The sequence below is a fragment of the Monopterus albus genome, unplaced genomic scaffold (genome assembly GCF_001952655.1).
Source record: "Monopterus albus unplaced genomic scaffold, M_albus_1.0 scaffold35.1, whole genome shotgun sequence".
Classification (NCBI taxonomy): Eukaryota; Metazoa; Chordata; class Actinopteri; order Synbranchiformes; family Synbranchidae; genus Monopterus; species Monopterus albus.
The window spans coordinates 2,003,357-2,020,098 of NW_018127915.1; the positions used below are offsets into that span (position 1 = coordinate 2,003,357).

Sequence of the window (16,742 nt, forward strand, 5' to 3'; positions counted from 1 at the left end):
TGTACTGACGCGGAAATTAAAATTGATAAAATGACCCTGAAGTGAGTGAAAATTACGATAAAATCATTTTACTTGCCAGTTTGGTCTCAGGATATGGTAAAGCATGGCCGCCTCCTTGCCGCTTGTGAGACCAGCTAGCTAGAAAGTTCTAGTGCATTCATGTTACTGTGTTTATAGAGGGGTTAGACCTGCGTGGAAGCTAAAAAGAAACTTTGTGTCCATTAATGAGCACCGTTTTATAGGACTCTTGAAAGGTAAGTATACAGTGCTTTAATTTTGCCTATGATATTACAGTATAACCGAAGCTCAGTGAGAATCTTTATTGGTAGTAAGTTAGCCTGGGTATGTAGGATGACTTCTGTAATTTTTTCCATTTTTAATGTTTCTGGTGATTTGCTAGGTTTTTCTCTGTGTAAAGTGCCTTGAGGTGATTTTTGTTGTTGTTTGGCACCATACAAGTAAAACTTAACTGATGATGTAAACTTATTAGCTGTTCCTTACTAGAAACGTGGTCCTGGAAGTACAGCCAGGGTAGTGTTATGCATCCTTAGAGTAAAGTCAGGTGAACTTAACGTTATAGTCAAGAAGTTGACTGCTGGGTTTCTAAAGTCCAGTTATGTTGAATCTGATTTTCCCTGTTTTTCTCCTCAGCTGTACACATCATGGCAGAAGACAGACAGAACAGGCAGTATCCACATAATCTTCAGGGGGTCTTGCAGCTGGCAGTAGAGGCAGGATCTGCTGCAGAGGGTCCTGCCCCTCTTGAACCTATGTCAGAGGAGGTAAGTGCCTGTTAATTGTTGATTTCAAATCTGAGAGGGCTTTGGGAGATAACCCCTGAAAGCACAATTTTAGATTAGTAGCTGGACAAAACGAGCTTGAATATGCCTTGGAATATGGCAAATTGGCAGTGGGAAATTGTAGAAGGGAACAATGTTTGGACATTAATTTGTACTGAAAGGCATCATTGCCTAGACACAAGCATCAGCAGTATTTAATACAGGATGACAAATATTTTCACGGTCTTTCTGTGTTCCAGAGAAAAGCGTGGCTGAGAGAAGCTCTTTCAGAAATTTGCAAAGGGCAGGTGGATGAAGTGGAGCAGATGAAGCAGTGTCTGGCTGTCCTAACCAAAGAGGGAAGAAGTGAAAGGGAGAGAGAAGGAGAGGAGGAGATGGATGAAGAGGATGAAGATGAACGGGAATCGGCCTTTGAGTTGCTGTCGGAGTTGTGTGAGAACCTTGACAATGCTAGAGGTTTGTGGTGAACCCTATCTGAGATGGTATTCCCAAAGCAGTCTTTAGATCCTAACGTTGAGTAGCTGTCCTAACTGTGTCTCCCACTTTCTCTGCTTCACAGATCTGATGATTCTGGGTGGACTGGAGTTGTGTGTCTCCCAGTATCTGTGTCATGTCCAAAGTGGGCTAAGGTGGCGTGCTGCAGAGCTTATCGCTTCCTGTGCTCAGAACATGCCACAGGTGCAGGTTCACTTGCTTAACATTGGGGCACTGCCAAAACTACTCCAGCTGATAGACTCAGACCTCCATTCCACTGTCAGAGTAAAAGCCCTTTATGCCGTCTCATGTGAGTATCGAAGAGCTCTGAAACACACACACACCTATTTAACATTTAAGCTAGATTGAAATGCTGTTTGCATTCGTGCAGGTTGATCAGTATACACGACACCGCCAAGTAAAACTGTAATTGTATCCCAATGTTACTTTAGGTTTGGTCCGAGAGCAGGAGGAGGGATTCCAGGCGTTCCTGTCTCATGATGGTTTCTCAGTTCTAATGCGAGGCATGCAGGCAGAGAATGAAAAACTCAGGACCAAGTCGGCTTTCCTCCTGCTCAACCTGCTGACATCACATCCTGAACAGAAAGGTACAAACAAGAGAGGCTCATGTCAACTGGTTTACAGATCCCACACATCTACAGCCATTCTTGGGTTACAATTGGCTGATCGATGTCAAAATATTTTTAAAAAGTGTGTGAATAGCTATGGTCTTCATTCCCTGGTGTCAATTTTACTAGCACCTCACAGGGTCTACAGTGAACTAAGTTTTTATGTAAGCTGCTCTGTTTGTTTTGAACTTTTAAATATAAAATAGCAAAATTTGGTCTCCTAGTGAATTCACATCTTGCACCTCTAGACAAACACGTTTACACAGCATGCTTGTAATGCTAGCTCGATGAGATGTGTTTTCCATTTCCTGCAGATTCAGTTGTCTCCATGGGTATGGTACAGCAGCTTGTATCTGTTCTTCGCACACCACACTCACCGTTCCATGAACATGTGCTTGGCGCCCTTTGTTGGTAAGAAACACTCCTGCCCTTCCTATTTTCAGCACTCAGAAGTTGACATTAATTCATGGTTCATATTAGTAATTATCTCCTTATTTCTTTGTCTGTCTAGTCTGGTGGAGGACTGTCCACAGGGGCTCCAAGACTGTAGGAATCCTGCTCTGGGCCTTGAGGAGTTACTCAGACAAAAAGCCAGGGAGCTCCAAGGAAAGGAAGAAAATCAGGTAATTTATACACAACTTTTTGCAAAATACAAAGTCAAGACGGTAAAATGGGTGCAAGTATTGTGATTGTCCAGACCTGAAAATGTATTTTGGCCTTTTTTGTACTAAAGCCAGCAGAGTAGATGTTATAAGGAAAGTTGTCTTTTCTCATGTACAAAAAAATCACCACATGACTGCAAAATCTAGTTCAGTGGAAACAATATTAGACAGTAACTGGTCTAAACAAATAAGCAACCAGATTTTTATGATATCCATTTTTGAGGGCCAAATAGGTGCCAAAATGTATATATTGTGTACAGAAATGATTTAAAATTACCCAAAATAATAGAGCTATTAGTCACATTAAGGGCTAGGCTTAATCTCTACCCTGACAACATCTTTTAAAGTTACATTTATGTTTCCAACAGGAAGAACTGGGCTTCTGCAAGCGTTTGAAGGTTATGTGTTTCTGTAAGGAGCAGCCAGATGACAGTGGGATGGATCGCTGAACTCCTATTAACCTTACCTGCTGTAGTGTCAGTGTGTAAAAATGTAACGGAACATTCATGATCTAGATCATGAATGTTAAGCAACATTTGTCTGTTATGACACATGTAATCCAGGAGCTGAATTTTACTATGTAAATAGGTGTAATGTATAAAATACTTCACATGTCTGCTGTTATTTTGGTTCAGTGTTTTTAGATCTTCATATCTTAAAAGTATTACCAAATAATGCCCTAACAGGTAATGTATTTTTTTTTTCTATTTTATGTATTAATATTTACATCCAAATATCAATTCGGTTACATGTATGTCTAATTTTTAATTACTGCAAAGCTAGGTTTGTCTGAAGTCTCTAAGCTAAATTATTTTCAGTTGGTTGTCTCTTAAAAGTTGACTCAGAAATACAGATGATTATTTTTTTACACCATATTTATTTATTATCAGCCAAACAAATGGGAGTAGTTATGTACATATCCAGCTCACAAGTGGATCACATTGCCAACACATATGTATATACACAACCTACGCTCAAACTTGGATGTCACAGAAAATGATCACCTTCCTGTTTTATTTCATTTGGTTTAAAAAAAAAATCTATGACCTTAAGTACTCAGTGGCAGTAGTGGGACTTTATCAAGGAAGTAGGAAGATACTTCAGCTTCTAAAGTCTAAAGAGCCACAGATATGCTGTTTAGGACCTCTTCCATTTTGCAAAGTCATCCTTGTTCTCCACTGCTTTTACATCACCCACAGCAATTAGAAGCTGTGCCAAATAATATGTCACCATGACAACAGTGCTACCCTGCTTCACTGGTGCAATCACCTTGAACAATTGTAGAGCCAGTGACGTGTCAGAAACCAAGAAGAACAAACCTCCTAAGAGTGTGGTTGTGTTGCGGGTTCTAATAGCTAATACTGCCATTAGTGTAATTAAGAAAATATAGGCCCCCACAGCTGGAATTAGTAGATCTGAGTTTGGCACCTTCTGCAGAAATGGATAGAGATAGATGTAGAGACATGTTCCCACCAAGAACAGGATCAGATATAGAAAACGGGTCCACGAGGAGGAGGGGGAACCTGTTGCGTAACGACTTGAGAGGAAGGTGAGTGAGTACAGCAGATGAGCCACAGCAAATGCAGCCATCCCTGAAAAAGATGAGATGAAAAATATAAGATATATGACTAAATCAAATGAAGTATATTATTTCACTAGTGTCTGCTGATGGACAACATAATGACTCCCTGCAGCTTAATTTGCATCTGTAAAATGGTCCAAAGTGTGCTTCCCTCATGCACAAACAAGCTCTTACCATGAAGAAAAAGCTCAGGCCATATCAGACAACAGTCACCAACAGCGGAGAAGAGGAGTCCTCCCACCACACCCAAGACACTCTGACCTCCATTCCAGCTCAGCACTATTGCGGCCAATAGGAGTGTCGGTGCCGATTTGACACCTGCAGACATGATGGATGCGGGAAAGTCGGGATCCCACATGTAGAAGTACACAGCTGTGGACAAAAAGAAAGGCAGGAAAGAGAACAGCAGAGTACAGGGCTGACAGAAAAGAAGGAACAGAAAGAAATGGCGATACATGTCACAACAAGAGTATGTTGAATAATGATCATAGACAGTTTCATTTCCACATGAAAAAGGTTGTAACATCTACATCTACTGAGCAACTACTGCAAATAAGACAAAGTGATTTTAGGTACCATGTTTCTCCTCTGTCGTCTGTCAAGGGCATGTGTCTCAAGAATGTCCATCTTCTCACAGTTGGTGCTGATGTGGGACCCTACAGATGTTTCCGCTGGATGGACCTCCCTTGTTAGACCCCCTCTTGTTTCTTCTGCTTTTGCGGATGTTTCTGTTAGTTACTGACACATATAATCCTCAAACGTTCTTGTCTTGCTTTCTTGTTCCCCTCGTCTCAAATCTCTGCCGTGTTTCTCAGCCGGTTTGACGTTTCATAGCAATGAACTTTGGAACAGTCCTTGCTGATTGTTCTCTGATAATCAATGTTCTCCTGTACAAACAGGTGACCTTTAACCTCTCTAGGGGAACTAAATTACTGATACGAACACATATAGAACAAAGTTGAACTTGACACAAAATTTGATTTGTGAATTGTAAACTTTTATAAATGATAAAAGCTTTTTTTAAAATTTACTTTATATGTGAACATCTGATCGTTGTTGGTATTTAGACATGTCTGGATTTTGAAAACTCAAATGTGGGAAAGTGAATAGTTAAGATAAAGGTGCTTTGTCATGTCTGGGGACACCAACCAAGTAACACGGTGCTGTTTAATATGAAACTAAAAATTCTGTTGTTGTATAGGATTATTTGCCAACAAATGTGTAATATATCATTTGTAGGGGTTGTAATCAAAGGGTGATCCTAATTAAGAAAGGAAAGGATTTCACATGACATTGCTTGTGTTCAATAGATGGCCACGTTACATCAAAGCTTTCCAAAAAGGCAAGTGCCACACTACACGATATAACAGAGCTACTTATATATGTTTTTTTAATAGATGAAACACTGTCACTGTTTGCACATGGCTTTGAGTTTCATCATAGCCTATTAGTTTGTACCAGTTAGTTTATCCTTATTACTTGAATTCAGTTTTCATATTCTATGTATTCTGTGTTTCTACTTTTATTCTATTTTAGTTCTTAAATGGTATGGGCATTCAACATTAGGTGAGAGAGAAACAGTATTTTGATTTTTCTGTATGTCCTGCTCATATAGTGAATTGACAATAAAACTCTTTAATCTTTGATCTTGATCTAAATTGTTTGTGTGGGACAAATAAAAGCAAAGTAAACATATATAGTAGATGTAATTTAACAATCAGTCATTGTCTCATCAGGAAAACAGAGTTAAGTATTTTTGCACTTTATAGTTCTTAATGGATCTGAAACTGAAATTGATTAAATATAGGGGGGAGAGTTTGGTGTGTGATAATTCCACAAACTGAATGACAATTATTAACCATGGCCTCTCTGAGTCAAACTTTGTACTGTACATGTTCACAAGTCCCTGCGCTTGTGGGCTGGTTGTTGTGCTTCAAACTGGGACACACAGCTCTGCAGTAGTTTGGGATTATTGGGTGAGTAGAGGAAGAAATGTAGTGAGTGTTATACAGTATTAGTTGACCAGAGTGAGGGAGATCAGGTTTGAAGTAAGGTCAGTCAGGTATGTATGTGTGCTGTCAAGTTGCAAGTGAATGTTCTGGGAGTTTCATTAGCATGTTTGCTTTCTGTGCACAGGCCATGGCAGCCAGCTCTCCTTCCCTAAGGATTGGAGTTGTAGGATATGGACATCTAGGTTTGAACTGCCCGTGCAAACGCCAGACACACACCTTCTGTTCAGTTTCTTTAATCACATCACACCTAATTACCTAATAACAGATTTGAGAGTGCCTAATGTCACAGGTGTATGGCTGTCTGTCCCTGACTTACTGTACATTTTTTTACTGACTGCACTGTGTGTGCTGCAGGGCAGTACCTGGTGGAAAGGATCCTCAAAGATGGAGCTGCTCTTGGTTTTACTCTGGCTTTTGCTTGGAACAGAAATTCTGACAAGCTCAAAGGTTTAGTCCCGGATGAACACATACTTTGTGATCTATCGTCCTTTGCAGAACGGTGAAAACACGCAAGTGATGTGAACTCATATACAAAACAGTGTCATCTTATATCATTCCACAAAATCACCTTAATGAATAATGACTGTGCTTTTCAGGCGATGTGATGTGATTGTTGAAGTGTGCCATCCGCAGATAGTGAAAGATTTTGGGGTCCTATTCCTTTCTCAGTCTCATTTCATGGTGAGATTCTTATCTGTTTGTGAGGAAGTTTTGCTGGTTGAGTGCGGCATGAATGATTAATTTTATTTTAATCTTTACTAGATATCGTTATCTTGCCATCTGGAGGTTTCATTGTTTGCTAGACTAAGAAAGAAAATAGATTTGAGTTTGCAAAGCCTTTGTTTATGTTCCTGCTCCTCAACTGTAACAGACACTAAACACAGACTGCTGTACGACAGGTAACAACGTGTTTTTGTGTTTTTATTTGGTTAGATGTATTCTAAAGAGATTGAGTAGCTATTGTAGTGTTTTCATATTTTGGGTATTTCTAATATATTTGAACAACTTTTGGATCTAATAAGGTAAATATACAGTATCACCATGGTAATTATGTTGCCGTTATTATCTCCAGCTTCAGTATGTGTGTTATTGGTTATAAAAGCTGATCATATATAATAGATTTCTTCTCTAAACCCAAATGTGTAGCGTGTGCTAAAATAGGTGCTGTTATTTATTCATTACAAGAAATGCAAATACACAAGCTGACATGAAGTATGAGCTGTTTTCAGTGTTAATCACAGAAATATGGCACCCTGTTTGTACTTTTTTGTTTCCTCAGGTGGGCTCTCCTTCTGCTCTCTCTGATCCTGAGCTGAACCAGAACCTGCGTCAGGCTGCTCACAAGTATAATAAGACCCTCTACATTCCCAGTGGTGCATTATGGGGAGGTCAGGACATCCAGAGGCTGAATGATAGTGGAGCCTTAAAGGTAAGACTGGGGTAGTGCTGTGTGGAGGGTATTAAAAAGAGACAATGGCTTCTCTTAACAGTTTTCAGCCCGTGTGCTGCTTTGTTTTCAGTTTGGCTCACAAAGATGAAATGGCCTTGGACAGATTTTAATTTTTGGAACACTGAGTTGATTTTGCTTAGTTTTAATTACATGAATGTAGATCATGAATGTCTTTAAGCAAATGTTAATTCCCAAAACCCAGGAGCAGGCAGGGGGTAGCTGTTTAGGGTTATGTAAAGTTGGGGTCAGGTTACGCATCATAACACAAGTGATTAAGGTTAGGTTCAGATTAACTTAAAGGGATACAGATTTTTCTTCCCCCAGAACCTACTCCTGAGTCTTGGGCTCTGACTCTAACCTAAATTTTATTTCATGGCTTCTGTTCAGGCTTTGTTCATAAGAATGTCCAAGCATCCATCCTGCTTCCGGCTGACAGGTGACATCCTCTCTGACTGGATGGAGGGAGAGGGCAGACGGGTTTTATTCAGAGGCTCAGTGGCAGAGTTGTGCCCACTTGCTCCTAACAATGTTAACACCATGGCAGCAGCAGCAGTGGCAGCAGGAACACTTGGCTTTACTGGTGTACAGGGAGAGATTGTTTCAGACACAGCGTGAGTCTCCCTCAACATTTGATTGGCTCAGTGCAGCTTCTCATAACTGTTTGAATCATTCAGTTTCATACCTCTTCATTATCCAGGTTAGTTGACTATCATGTGGTGGAGGTGGATGTGACCGGACCTGATGGCTTCTCAGTTCACACAGTGAGGAGGAATCCAGCCAGGCTCGGAGCTGTTACTGGCAGCGCAACGTACAACTCCTTCTGGAATAGTTTACTTGGTGAGCTCTGCATGGTTTCCAAACATTTTTTCAAAGATCCTGAAATAGAGTCTGTGAAGCACGTTTTTATGACTTAATAGTTTATCTGGCTAAATGATTACCTGTCTGAAACAGGTAATCATTTTGAACCAGGGTAAGTAGGGTTTGAGTGAATCAAGATGAAGGGTTCCCCTCCTAAAAGTCATACAATAAAACAACCTCAAACTGTAATTTAAATAAAAGAATCTGAGTACTTGAGAGGGAAATGTCTCTATGTTCGACTAAATACTGCTTTCTCACAAGAAAGGTTGAACTTTTGATGTCCAAAATCTTAATTTGAAAAGTAAAGCATAACTGCAGATTTTAAATATATGTAGTAGAGCAGAAATATAAAGCACAGAGGCATAAGTAGAGACACTCACAGTACAAGCACCTTAAAATTGAGTTCTACTGGAAAATCTTTTGGAAACAATGATAAACTTAATCTCTCGCAAAATAAACAGACTAAAACAATAATTGTTCTCAAGTTTGTGTGCGAGTAGGTCATGTCACTGAGATTCTGATTTTAAACTTTATATTCTTTTTCTTCTCAGTATGCAAAGGTCACGGGGGCCGAGTTTACTTGTGCTAAAACAGGTGCGGACTTTGAAGGATTATCTACAACACAGGAGGAAGATCCACTGCAAAATTCCAGATAAATTACATGGTTTATGGTGGATACGCTGTGTGGATGCTGGATCAGTAAGTCACGGAGAAACTGTAAACCCACAGAACCTTGGGCATCTCTGTTCCAATAAACTTGCATGCAAACAAAGAAAAAAGAGCCTATTTTCATTTTGTAAAATACTAGTCAGCACAGTATATATTTAAACTTTATTATAACCATCTGGTGCAAGATTGTAACAAACCTTACAGGGAGTGCGAGTATGCCTGTTAAAGCCATTTTCTTTATTCCATAACAAACAGCCAACGGCTCCTTTTCCAGCTAGTTCTCATCTTTCACTTGAAAGCATGGTTGCCATCTTACCATAGGACAGCCCCTTTTTTCCTTTCACCATCAAATACTAGCCAAAACAGGCAAACCCGGCAATAACACACAAGCGCACACACACACACACACAGCCACATGAACAGGAAGTGTGAGGTTGATGATCGAAACTGATAAGCCAGGAACTAAATGAAAACACACACCTGACACTAATCCAGCTAAGTGTTGTTGTACAGTATATGTGCGTTCTACATTTTATTTCCCCCTCTGGAAGGTTTTGTAGCTAACAAGGCATTTGAAAGAAAGACAAAAAAATGTTACAATTACAGTAGGTGGACAGCTGAGTTTAAAGCACCGCATCATTATCACGCAGGTCAAAAGAACAGGAACTCTTTATGCTTTGACATGGGGCTTTTTTGGCTGGAGAATAGCTGATCCTGCTTTTAATGACAAGTTGGTAAAAAGGAGGGTTATGTTGTTTTCACTGCTCTAACCCACTGCTGACTCAAGTATAAAAACATTCAGTGAGTCATAATATTCCTTTTTTTTAATGCTTTAGGTCTATATCATCCAGTGTTAGTACCTACAAAGTCCAGCAATACTGATTGTTTTTCTGTTCATGTTGAGCTGTTGTTCATCCCTTTCTACCTGCTGCATTTACTCCACAAAGCAAACCACTGTCTGCACTGCTGGTGTAACTGAAAGATTAACAAAACATATCAAACCGACATATTTTTAAAAATTCTGAGGTATGAACAGGTTGGGAAGACACTAACAGCATTGCAATTTTCACAACAACCTAATGTTAAATTTATCACTTGCATTCACACACCTGCATTCATTTACAAAGTGTGAGTACATGGATGTCTGTAACAACTTCCACAGAGGGAGTAGTTTCACTAGTGAGGTTTAGCATGTACTGTACATATGTGGCTCAGTTTTTCTCGCTTGCGATACCGTTGCTGTTCCCAGGAGACTTGTTTTTGAAAGGCGCCGTGTAAGGCTGGCGGATGTTCACCCGATCTTTTTCTGCCTCTAGATCCTCATCATAGCGCTCATCTTCATCATTGTCCTCAGCCTCGCTGTGGTGGGGGGAGGAGTGGCGGGACAGAGCCGGAGATGGCGGCACGGAAGCTGGTCGGGGGTAACGGAAGCCTGAGGTCTGAGGACAGGAACAAAGGCATTAGCGTCTCAATCAGTGGCTGGATCTGAGAGAATGTTGCTCCCATGAATTAAGATTACAATTAAAGCAGGTGCCAGCCGAGTACATTTTCCACATTAAAGACACATAAGTTAACTTACTGGGGTGGGTTCATGTTGGTCATATATGTAGGTGTCAGGAAAGGCTTTAGCCAGAGCCATATGACGGGCAGCTATGTAATACTAATGCAGAACAGAAGGAAAAAAGAAACCGCATGAATCTTAAAACATGATCTTAAAATTGTCACACTTATGAAATTACTCCTTGGGATTTGTAATCTAACCCTGCCAAGGTATCTCCAGTCCAAGAGATCACTCAGGCGCTCAGTGCGGTTCCTCTGGATGATCCTCTGGCGCCGGCTCTGCTTGCAGAACTGGAACAGGAAGGAAGTGAGCTGGTTACATGACTCGTCAACCCCCCGAAAGCGTCGATCCAGGATGTAAATACCTGCAAATGCAAACAGAATGATGTAAAAAGATGCATCAGTCATTCCTCTTTATGTGCTAAAAACATTTTTGAGAATCATGGAGAATTTAAAAGATAATGCATAAAGAAACGCACCATATGCGGAGGGGTCTGCTATGTGTTCCTCCATAAAACAGCCGAAGCCCGACAGATTGGTTGAGACTGATGGGATTCCCATGACTGTGCATTCAGCTGACAATGACAGAAGCAGTGAGGCCCAATTAACATTTTACAATACATCATACATACATGTGCAACGTGCTTACACCTCGTCCACATCCACGAGTCATACCTGGTGTGTACCCCCAAGGCTCATAGTAAGAGGGGAAGACGCCGAGGTGGCAGCCTCTTACAAAGTCCTCATAATCCATAGGAAGTAGAGGAGAGGTGGACGAAAGGAACTCTGGATGGAAGATTATCTATTGGATGAAGAAGTCGTTCATTATTGCTTTATAATTATTTACCATTACAAAGAGTGTGAGGTGTGTGCAGAGAAACTGTGACCACAACATGATGCTCTTTAGCAGTCACAGTGCTGAACTTGTATAGATCCTGGCTGATGAACAATACAGACTGTTCATAAACAACTGACATACCTTGACACGGTCAGCAGAGCTGTTGAAAAGGCCAATACGGCGGACACAGTTAAGGATAGGGTCGCTACTGTCCTCCAGCATGTTATGGGTGCAGATTGGAGGCTGGCATTGTCTCTGAGTCGCAAAGATGGCGCGCTTCATTATGGTGAAATCCTCTTTGTCCAGAATCTTTGACACATCTGGCAGCTGCCCACTAAAGACAATACATTGTTCTTTGGTTTAATGATGACAGTATAGGTGAAAAATGATAAGCTTGACTATCTGGGACCTTATTTCTAAAATGTGCATCTGGATTTCTTACCCATTTTTGAAAACAACTACAATAGAATATACATTAGCACAAATACACTACTGTATATCAGTTTGTTAGATAATCATCATTTTGACAATCTTTATACCAAGTCTATATTTTCTACCTAATCTAAATACATCCAGGTCTGATCGGAAACATTTAGATTTGTTTTTTTAATCAACATGTCTCTCCACATTTGACACTTTTCATAAAGTAGATTAAAACAGGTCAACTTACACTAAAAGTGAATCATAAAGTTTCTTTCCAAAGCGTTCCTTCACAGTGTGAGCGGTATCCCTGCCAAGGACAAAAATAAAAAGAACAGTGTAAAAACACCAGAGGTCAAAGTGTCTGATGGGGAAGACAAATCAAATCTGTCTCCATATGGATGAGGTGTCTGCTTTACAGTGTATGCTTTTAGTTATATACACACTTCATCTCAACAATTCAACCAGTTTAACACAAGAAGCCTCACCACAGCTGTTTCCTGACTGCCTGGCCCTTCAAGGTCTCCACATTAAAGTTGTTTGTCCGAGCCGGCATGATGAAGAATGCAATGACAGTCACGTCACTGTGGTTGACCTGAGACAGGTGGAGCAGACAGAAATATGGAGCTACACCTGGAATTCACCTTTCTCTTCCTCACCTTCGCACACAACCATGTAAATACCTTTACTACATCTGTTGACACAACGAGACCAACACACACTTACTCTCAGCAGATAGTTCAGTCTGGCTAATGCCTCCAAGAAGATGTCTGCTCCTTTGTTGGAGAACTCATACCTTCCAGCTATGAAGAGGAACAAACACTTGTCCAGGTTGAAGTCAAGGTTCCTGATGGTCAAGACAAACTAGTCATGTAATCTCCTTTAGAGCAGCACATATCATGTACATATTCACAGTTTTTTACTATAACAGCATAATAGGCCTGATATTCTTTGTCATTTCATTTGTCTCATTCTCATATTAATGTCAGTTTGATGAAAATCATGTAGCAAGCAGGATGAAAACAGGAAGCAAATGTTTCCAGGGAAATTCAGCAGAACAATGCAGCATTCATTCATATACCGATATTCAACATTTATCCTTTCTCAACATGCTGCTAAAGTTTGGGCTGTGTATTGACCCATAGAAGTGTCCCCTGATGAACTCCTGAATCCGACTCTTGCTCTGAGCGTGGAGGTTCTGAAACTCATGCACAGCTGAGAACTTCTTCACATTGAGCCCGTTGGGAGTGATAATGTCTGCGTGGAGTGAGAAAGAGAGTGAAGGCAAAAATGAATGCAAAACACAAAAGAAAGAGACAGGCAGAGAAATATCAGTCCAGACAGTTACCTACAGTTTAACTGAGATAATGGTTTTGTTGGTTTGTTTGTTGGTTGGTTTCTTCACAACATAACTTAAAAAGTAATTTTGATGATTTTTTTTTTAGGAGAGGCAGGGTATGGCCCACAGAACAATCTATTAAATTTTGGTCCTGACTCACATCCAGGAATTTTTTTTGAATCTTCACCATTGTGAGATGCGACCAATTTCAATATTTTTGCTCCATAACTCCGTACACAGTGTCTACACTGCTTGGACAAAAATTGCACGATAACATCCACATAAGATTTACCAAAATAGCAAAGTATGATCTGGATCCAAATAAGATTCTAGATGTGTTGATCCAGAATGTTCATATTTATATGGCTCATGGAAAATTTGCTTCTGTGACACAACATATAATGCTACAGACTTGCAATTCAGGATCAAATTCTAGCTTCAACTCTGCTGACTCAGCAGGGCGTCAACAGATTTGACATACCTTCAAAAGTTACCGAGTTAGATCCTGAAGAAAACCACCATTATTGAAATATTGTTCTTCTTGAATAACATTCAAACTAATAATGATATCAATGTGATTCCAAAGGCTAGGGGTAGGTTTTTATCGTTAATGATTCATAATATGAAGGTCAAACTATCATGGCAATATTGCTTTTAGGTGTAATGGGATTATGAGGACAGTGGCCTGCCTTGGTGGAGGTTTGCGGTCTCCGAGTGCCGTCTAGCAAAAACAATGAAACCTCAAGACTTTCAGTAAAAAAGCAGCAAGAAACAGTCAATTCTTGTTCAGTGAGAACTGCTCTCTCAGCCAGTGATAAAAAAAAAAATATCAAGGAAGTTTCTGAAAGCAATGCCACACACCCATTCACCTCCACACACCTGGTTTCCTCTTGAGCAGGTGCTCTGCCTCAATGGCTGTAATTTGTGACACAGTGGTGAAGACATGGGCACAGTGAGCAGCTGCCCGCTCCAAACAGTAGCGATGGTAGATCTGTCTGTCGCCTGCTTCTTTATCCACATTGAACTGAACAAGTCAAAGAAAGCAGAGAGCACAACGAGGATGACTGCTTGCTGAATACCAAATCTGCAGTATTTCCAACAATAAAAATAACCTGATTTTGTAGCTATTGTGGCATGTGGATGTCTTGGCATCTTACTATTCTTTGCTTGTTACTTCATTAAATTCTTGTGCAATAAATGGACACATTTGCACACTGAAACACACATACCTCTGCAAGGTTGTTATAGAAGTCCACACTTCCGGCACAAAGATATCGCCCCAGCAGTGTAGCGTGAGTGGTGAAGATAGTCGCAACAGGTAGCTGTCTGTGTCTACACAGCACCAGGCCGAGGCCGGCCAACCACTCATGGAAATGGGCCACAATGTGTGGAGGCTCCTCAGACTGGGCTGCATACTGCAATATGGGAGAATACAGGTTCAATGTGAACTACAACACACACAAACACACCCCTACCTATACTCAAACACAGGGTAGCCTTCATGCGTTTTCCAGGGTTCTGATATTTCAAGACTTTGGATATGTAATGCAAGGCTTCTTAAGAACCCACAGATAATTCACTTTCTTTCTGCAAATAAACACAACTCTCTTTTTGACACAACACTACTAATTTTCACTTCATGTTTATATAAATAGTTGTGAGCTGTAAGGCACCTCTCCTAGAAGCCATGCCGTCAGAAAGCCAAACAGCACAGCATCGTTGGCCTCGCGGTCAAACCATGGTACACCAATGTCACAAAGGTCCCACAGCTCACTCTTCCAGCGGTCCAGAGACCAGGCCGTGAACCCAACATCGATCAAAATAACGTAGGGACTCCCCTCAATAAGCCAGCGCCCAAAGTAGATCTGCAGGGAAATGGAAAAAAAGGGTAAAAAGGAGTAAAAATCTTGTATTAAGTGGAAAAGGTAAAATAAATAGTGGTACTGAGTCATCACTTAACAACAAACATAGCATAAACCACACCAATCTTGTATGCATTTGAACATGAACAGCCACAGCTGTGACAACAGCTCCTAATTTTGGTACATGCATGCGTTCCTGTTATGTACTTTTACCATTTTTTTCTGCCTCTAATCTAACAAGTATTTTATTTGCATATTCCAACCACACACAATCTAATATTAGCCTTGATGGAGTTAACCTTGTTCATACAAAACTGCAATCAACATATGTCACTTCAAGCTTAAATTATGACTAATACAGGACCTAAATGTCTTTTAAGGAAAAAAGATTTTCAGGCCAACTAGTAACGGTGGCCTGGTTTGTCATGAAATGTAAAGGCTGTGTGAATCATGGGATCCAAATGGACTTCATTGAAAAAGAAAAAAAGCACAATCTCTTTAAGAAAGTATCATTACAACTACTGGCCAAATTCCAAAGTACTCCCAGAGTGACACAGCACAAAGCATTAAAAGTATCGTTTTCTCTCTCTCACACACAGACACCCCCCCACCCCCCACCCCCACCGTCATCTATTTCTGGAGTGTAACTGTGTGAAAGTGTAAGAGAGAGAGACACTGATACAACCTTTAACCTTTGGATGGAAATGTCAGGATGTTTAGAGATATGGTGGTCAGAGACAGAAGGCTGAAGAGAGATAGTGGGTCGGATATAAAAGAAGGACTAAGGATGATCTCTAACTGGTGTAGTGCACATTCATTGCATGTTTCTACAAATCTCACTCGATAATACCTCCAATTATTTGTCCTTGAGTGGAACAAACAAATTCCACTTGGAGATGTGTGTGTCTGCAGGATAGGTGTGGTAATACCTTACATCCACTGGAGTTCATTTTGTCAATGGTTCTTTTCAGCACAGGACTAGTGGGCTCAATCAACTCCACCTGAGTGCGCACATTGCTCTCCACATAGGGACCCACCAGGAAATAGTTTTCCCCCCATTCCTCTGAGGTCAGACGGGCTTTGGTCTGGATGACAGTATAGATGCCTCCAACTTCACACGCACAACAAACATGCCACATAAAGTTATATGGTTCAAACTGATAGGAAACTACATTTTCCATGAGAGGAATAATATGTAAACTAATAAAGTCTGATGTGAAGACACATAAAAAGAAACACATTTTATAATATATATGTATTTTACATACAGTGGGTATGGAAAGTATTCAGACCCCCTTAAATTTTTCACTCTTTGTTATATTGCAGCCATATGTTAAACTCATTTATGTTCATTTTTTCCTCATTAATGTACACACAGCACCCCATATTGACAGAAAAACACAGAATTTTTGACATTTTTGCAGATTTATTAAAAAAGAAAAACTGAAATATCACATGGTCATAAGTATTCAGACCCTTTGCTGTGACACTCATATATTTAACTTAGGCTCTGTCCATTTCATCTGATCATCCCTGAGATGGTTCTACTCCTTCATTTGAGTCCAGCTGTGTTTGATTATACTGATT

The 16,742-nt window shown here is 40.3% G+C and overlaps 4 protein-coding genes across 5 annotated transcripts in view; 2 read left to right on the forward strand and 2 right to left on the reverse strand.

The window, feature by feature from the left end:
* Window positions 1-65: 65 nt before the first annotated feature.
* hspbp1 (HSPA (heat shock 70kDa) binding protein, cytoplasmic cochaperone 1) lies at window positions 66-3,189 on the forward strand. The gene is made up of 8 exons (XM_020597830.1): window positions 66-254; window positions 652-782; window positions 1,040-1,256; window positions 1,360-1,584; window positions 1,727-1,882; window positions 2,218-2,314; window positions 2,415-2,526; window positions 2,934-3,189. The coding sequence occupies exons 2-8, from the start codon at window positions 663-665 to the stop codon at window positions 3,012-3,014; spliced, it is 1,008 nt and encodes a 335-aa protein (XP_020453486.1). The 5' UTR covers window positions 66-254; window positions 652-662; the 3' UTR covers window positions 3,015-3,189.
* A 58-nt stretch (window positions 3,190-3,247) lies between these two features.
* tmem86b (transmembrane protein 86B) lies at window positions 3,248-5,566 on the reverse strand. Of its 2 annotated transcripts, XM_020597832.1 has the most exons (3): window positions 4,724-5,566; window positions 4,322-4,565; window positions 3,248-4,157 (listed from the first exon to the last, which is right to left on the reverse strand). In XM_020597832.1, exons 1-3 carry the CDS (start codon window positions 4,772-4,774, stop codon window positions 3,703-3,705), a joined length of 750 nt encoding a protein of 249 aa, XP_020453488.1. In that variant the 5' UTR covers window positions 4,775-5,566; the 3' UTR covers window positions 3,248-3,702. The 2 variants fall into 2 exon arrangements, with proteins under 2 accessions (XP_020453488.1, XP_020453487.1); XM_020597831.1 differs by having other exon boundaries at window positions 3,250-4,157; window positions 4,322-5,566.
* A 720-nt stretch (window positions 5,567-6,286) lies between these two features.
* Window positions 6,287-9,609, forward strand: aspdh (aspartate dehydrogenase domain containing). Its single transcript, XM_020597833.1, has 7 exons — window positions 6,287-6,341; window positions 6,514-6,658; window positions 6,756-6,840; window positions 7,439-7,588; window positions 7,997-8,220; window positions 8,307-8,446; window positions 9,019-9,609. The coding sequence occupies exons 1-7, from the start codon at window positions 6,287-6,289 to the stop codon at window positions 9,054-9,056; spliced, it is 837 nt and encodes a 278-aa protein (XP_020453489.1). The 3' UTR covers window positions 9,057-9,609.
* The window catches only part of gys1 (glycogen synthase 1 (muscle)), a 10,344-nt gene continuing 2,888 nt past the window's right edge, over window positions 9,287-16,742 (reverse strand). The window contains exons 3-16 of the mRNA XM_020597828.1: window positions 16,085-16,266; window positions 14,967-15,158; window positions 14,523-14,708; window positions 14,173-14,317; window positions 13,094-13,211; window positions 12,681-12,801; window positions 12,443-12,549; window positions 12,205-12,264; window positions 11,676-11,868; window positions 11,372-11,498; window positions 11,176-11,271; window positions 10,898-11,061; window positions 10,716-10,796; window positions 9,287-10,575 (exon numbers count right to left, since the gene is read on the reverse strand). Coding sequence (XP_020453484.1) covers window positions 10,348-10,575; window positions 10,716-10,796; window positions 10,898-11,061; window positions 11,176-11,271; window positions 11,372-11,498; window positions 11,676-11,868; window positions 12,205-12,264; window positions 12,443-12,549; window positions 12,681-12,801; window positions 13,094-13,211; window positions 14,173-14,317; window positions 14,523-14,708; window positions 14,967-15,158; window positions 16,085-16,266 — 2,000 coding nt within the window. The 3' untranslated portion in view covers window positions 9,287-10,347. The remainder of the gene's footprint in view (window positions 10,576-10,715; window positions 10,797-10,897; window positions 11,062-11,175; window positions 11,272-11,371; window positions 11,499-11,675; window positions 11,869-12,204; window positions 12,265-12,442; window positions 12,550-12,680; window positions 12,802-13,093; window positions 13,212-14,172; window positions 14,318-14,522; window positions 14,709-14,966; window positions 15,159-16,084; window positions 16,267-16,742) is intronic.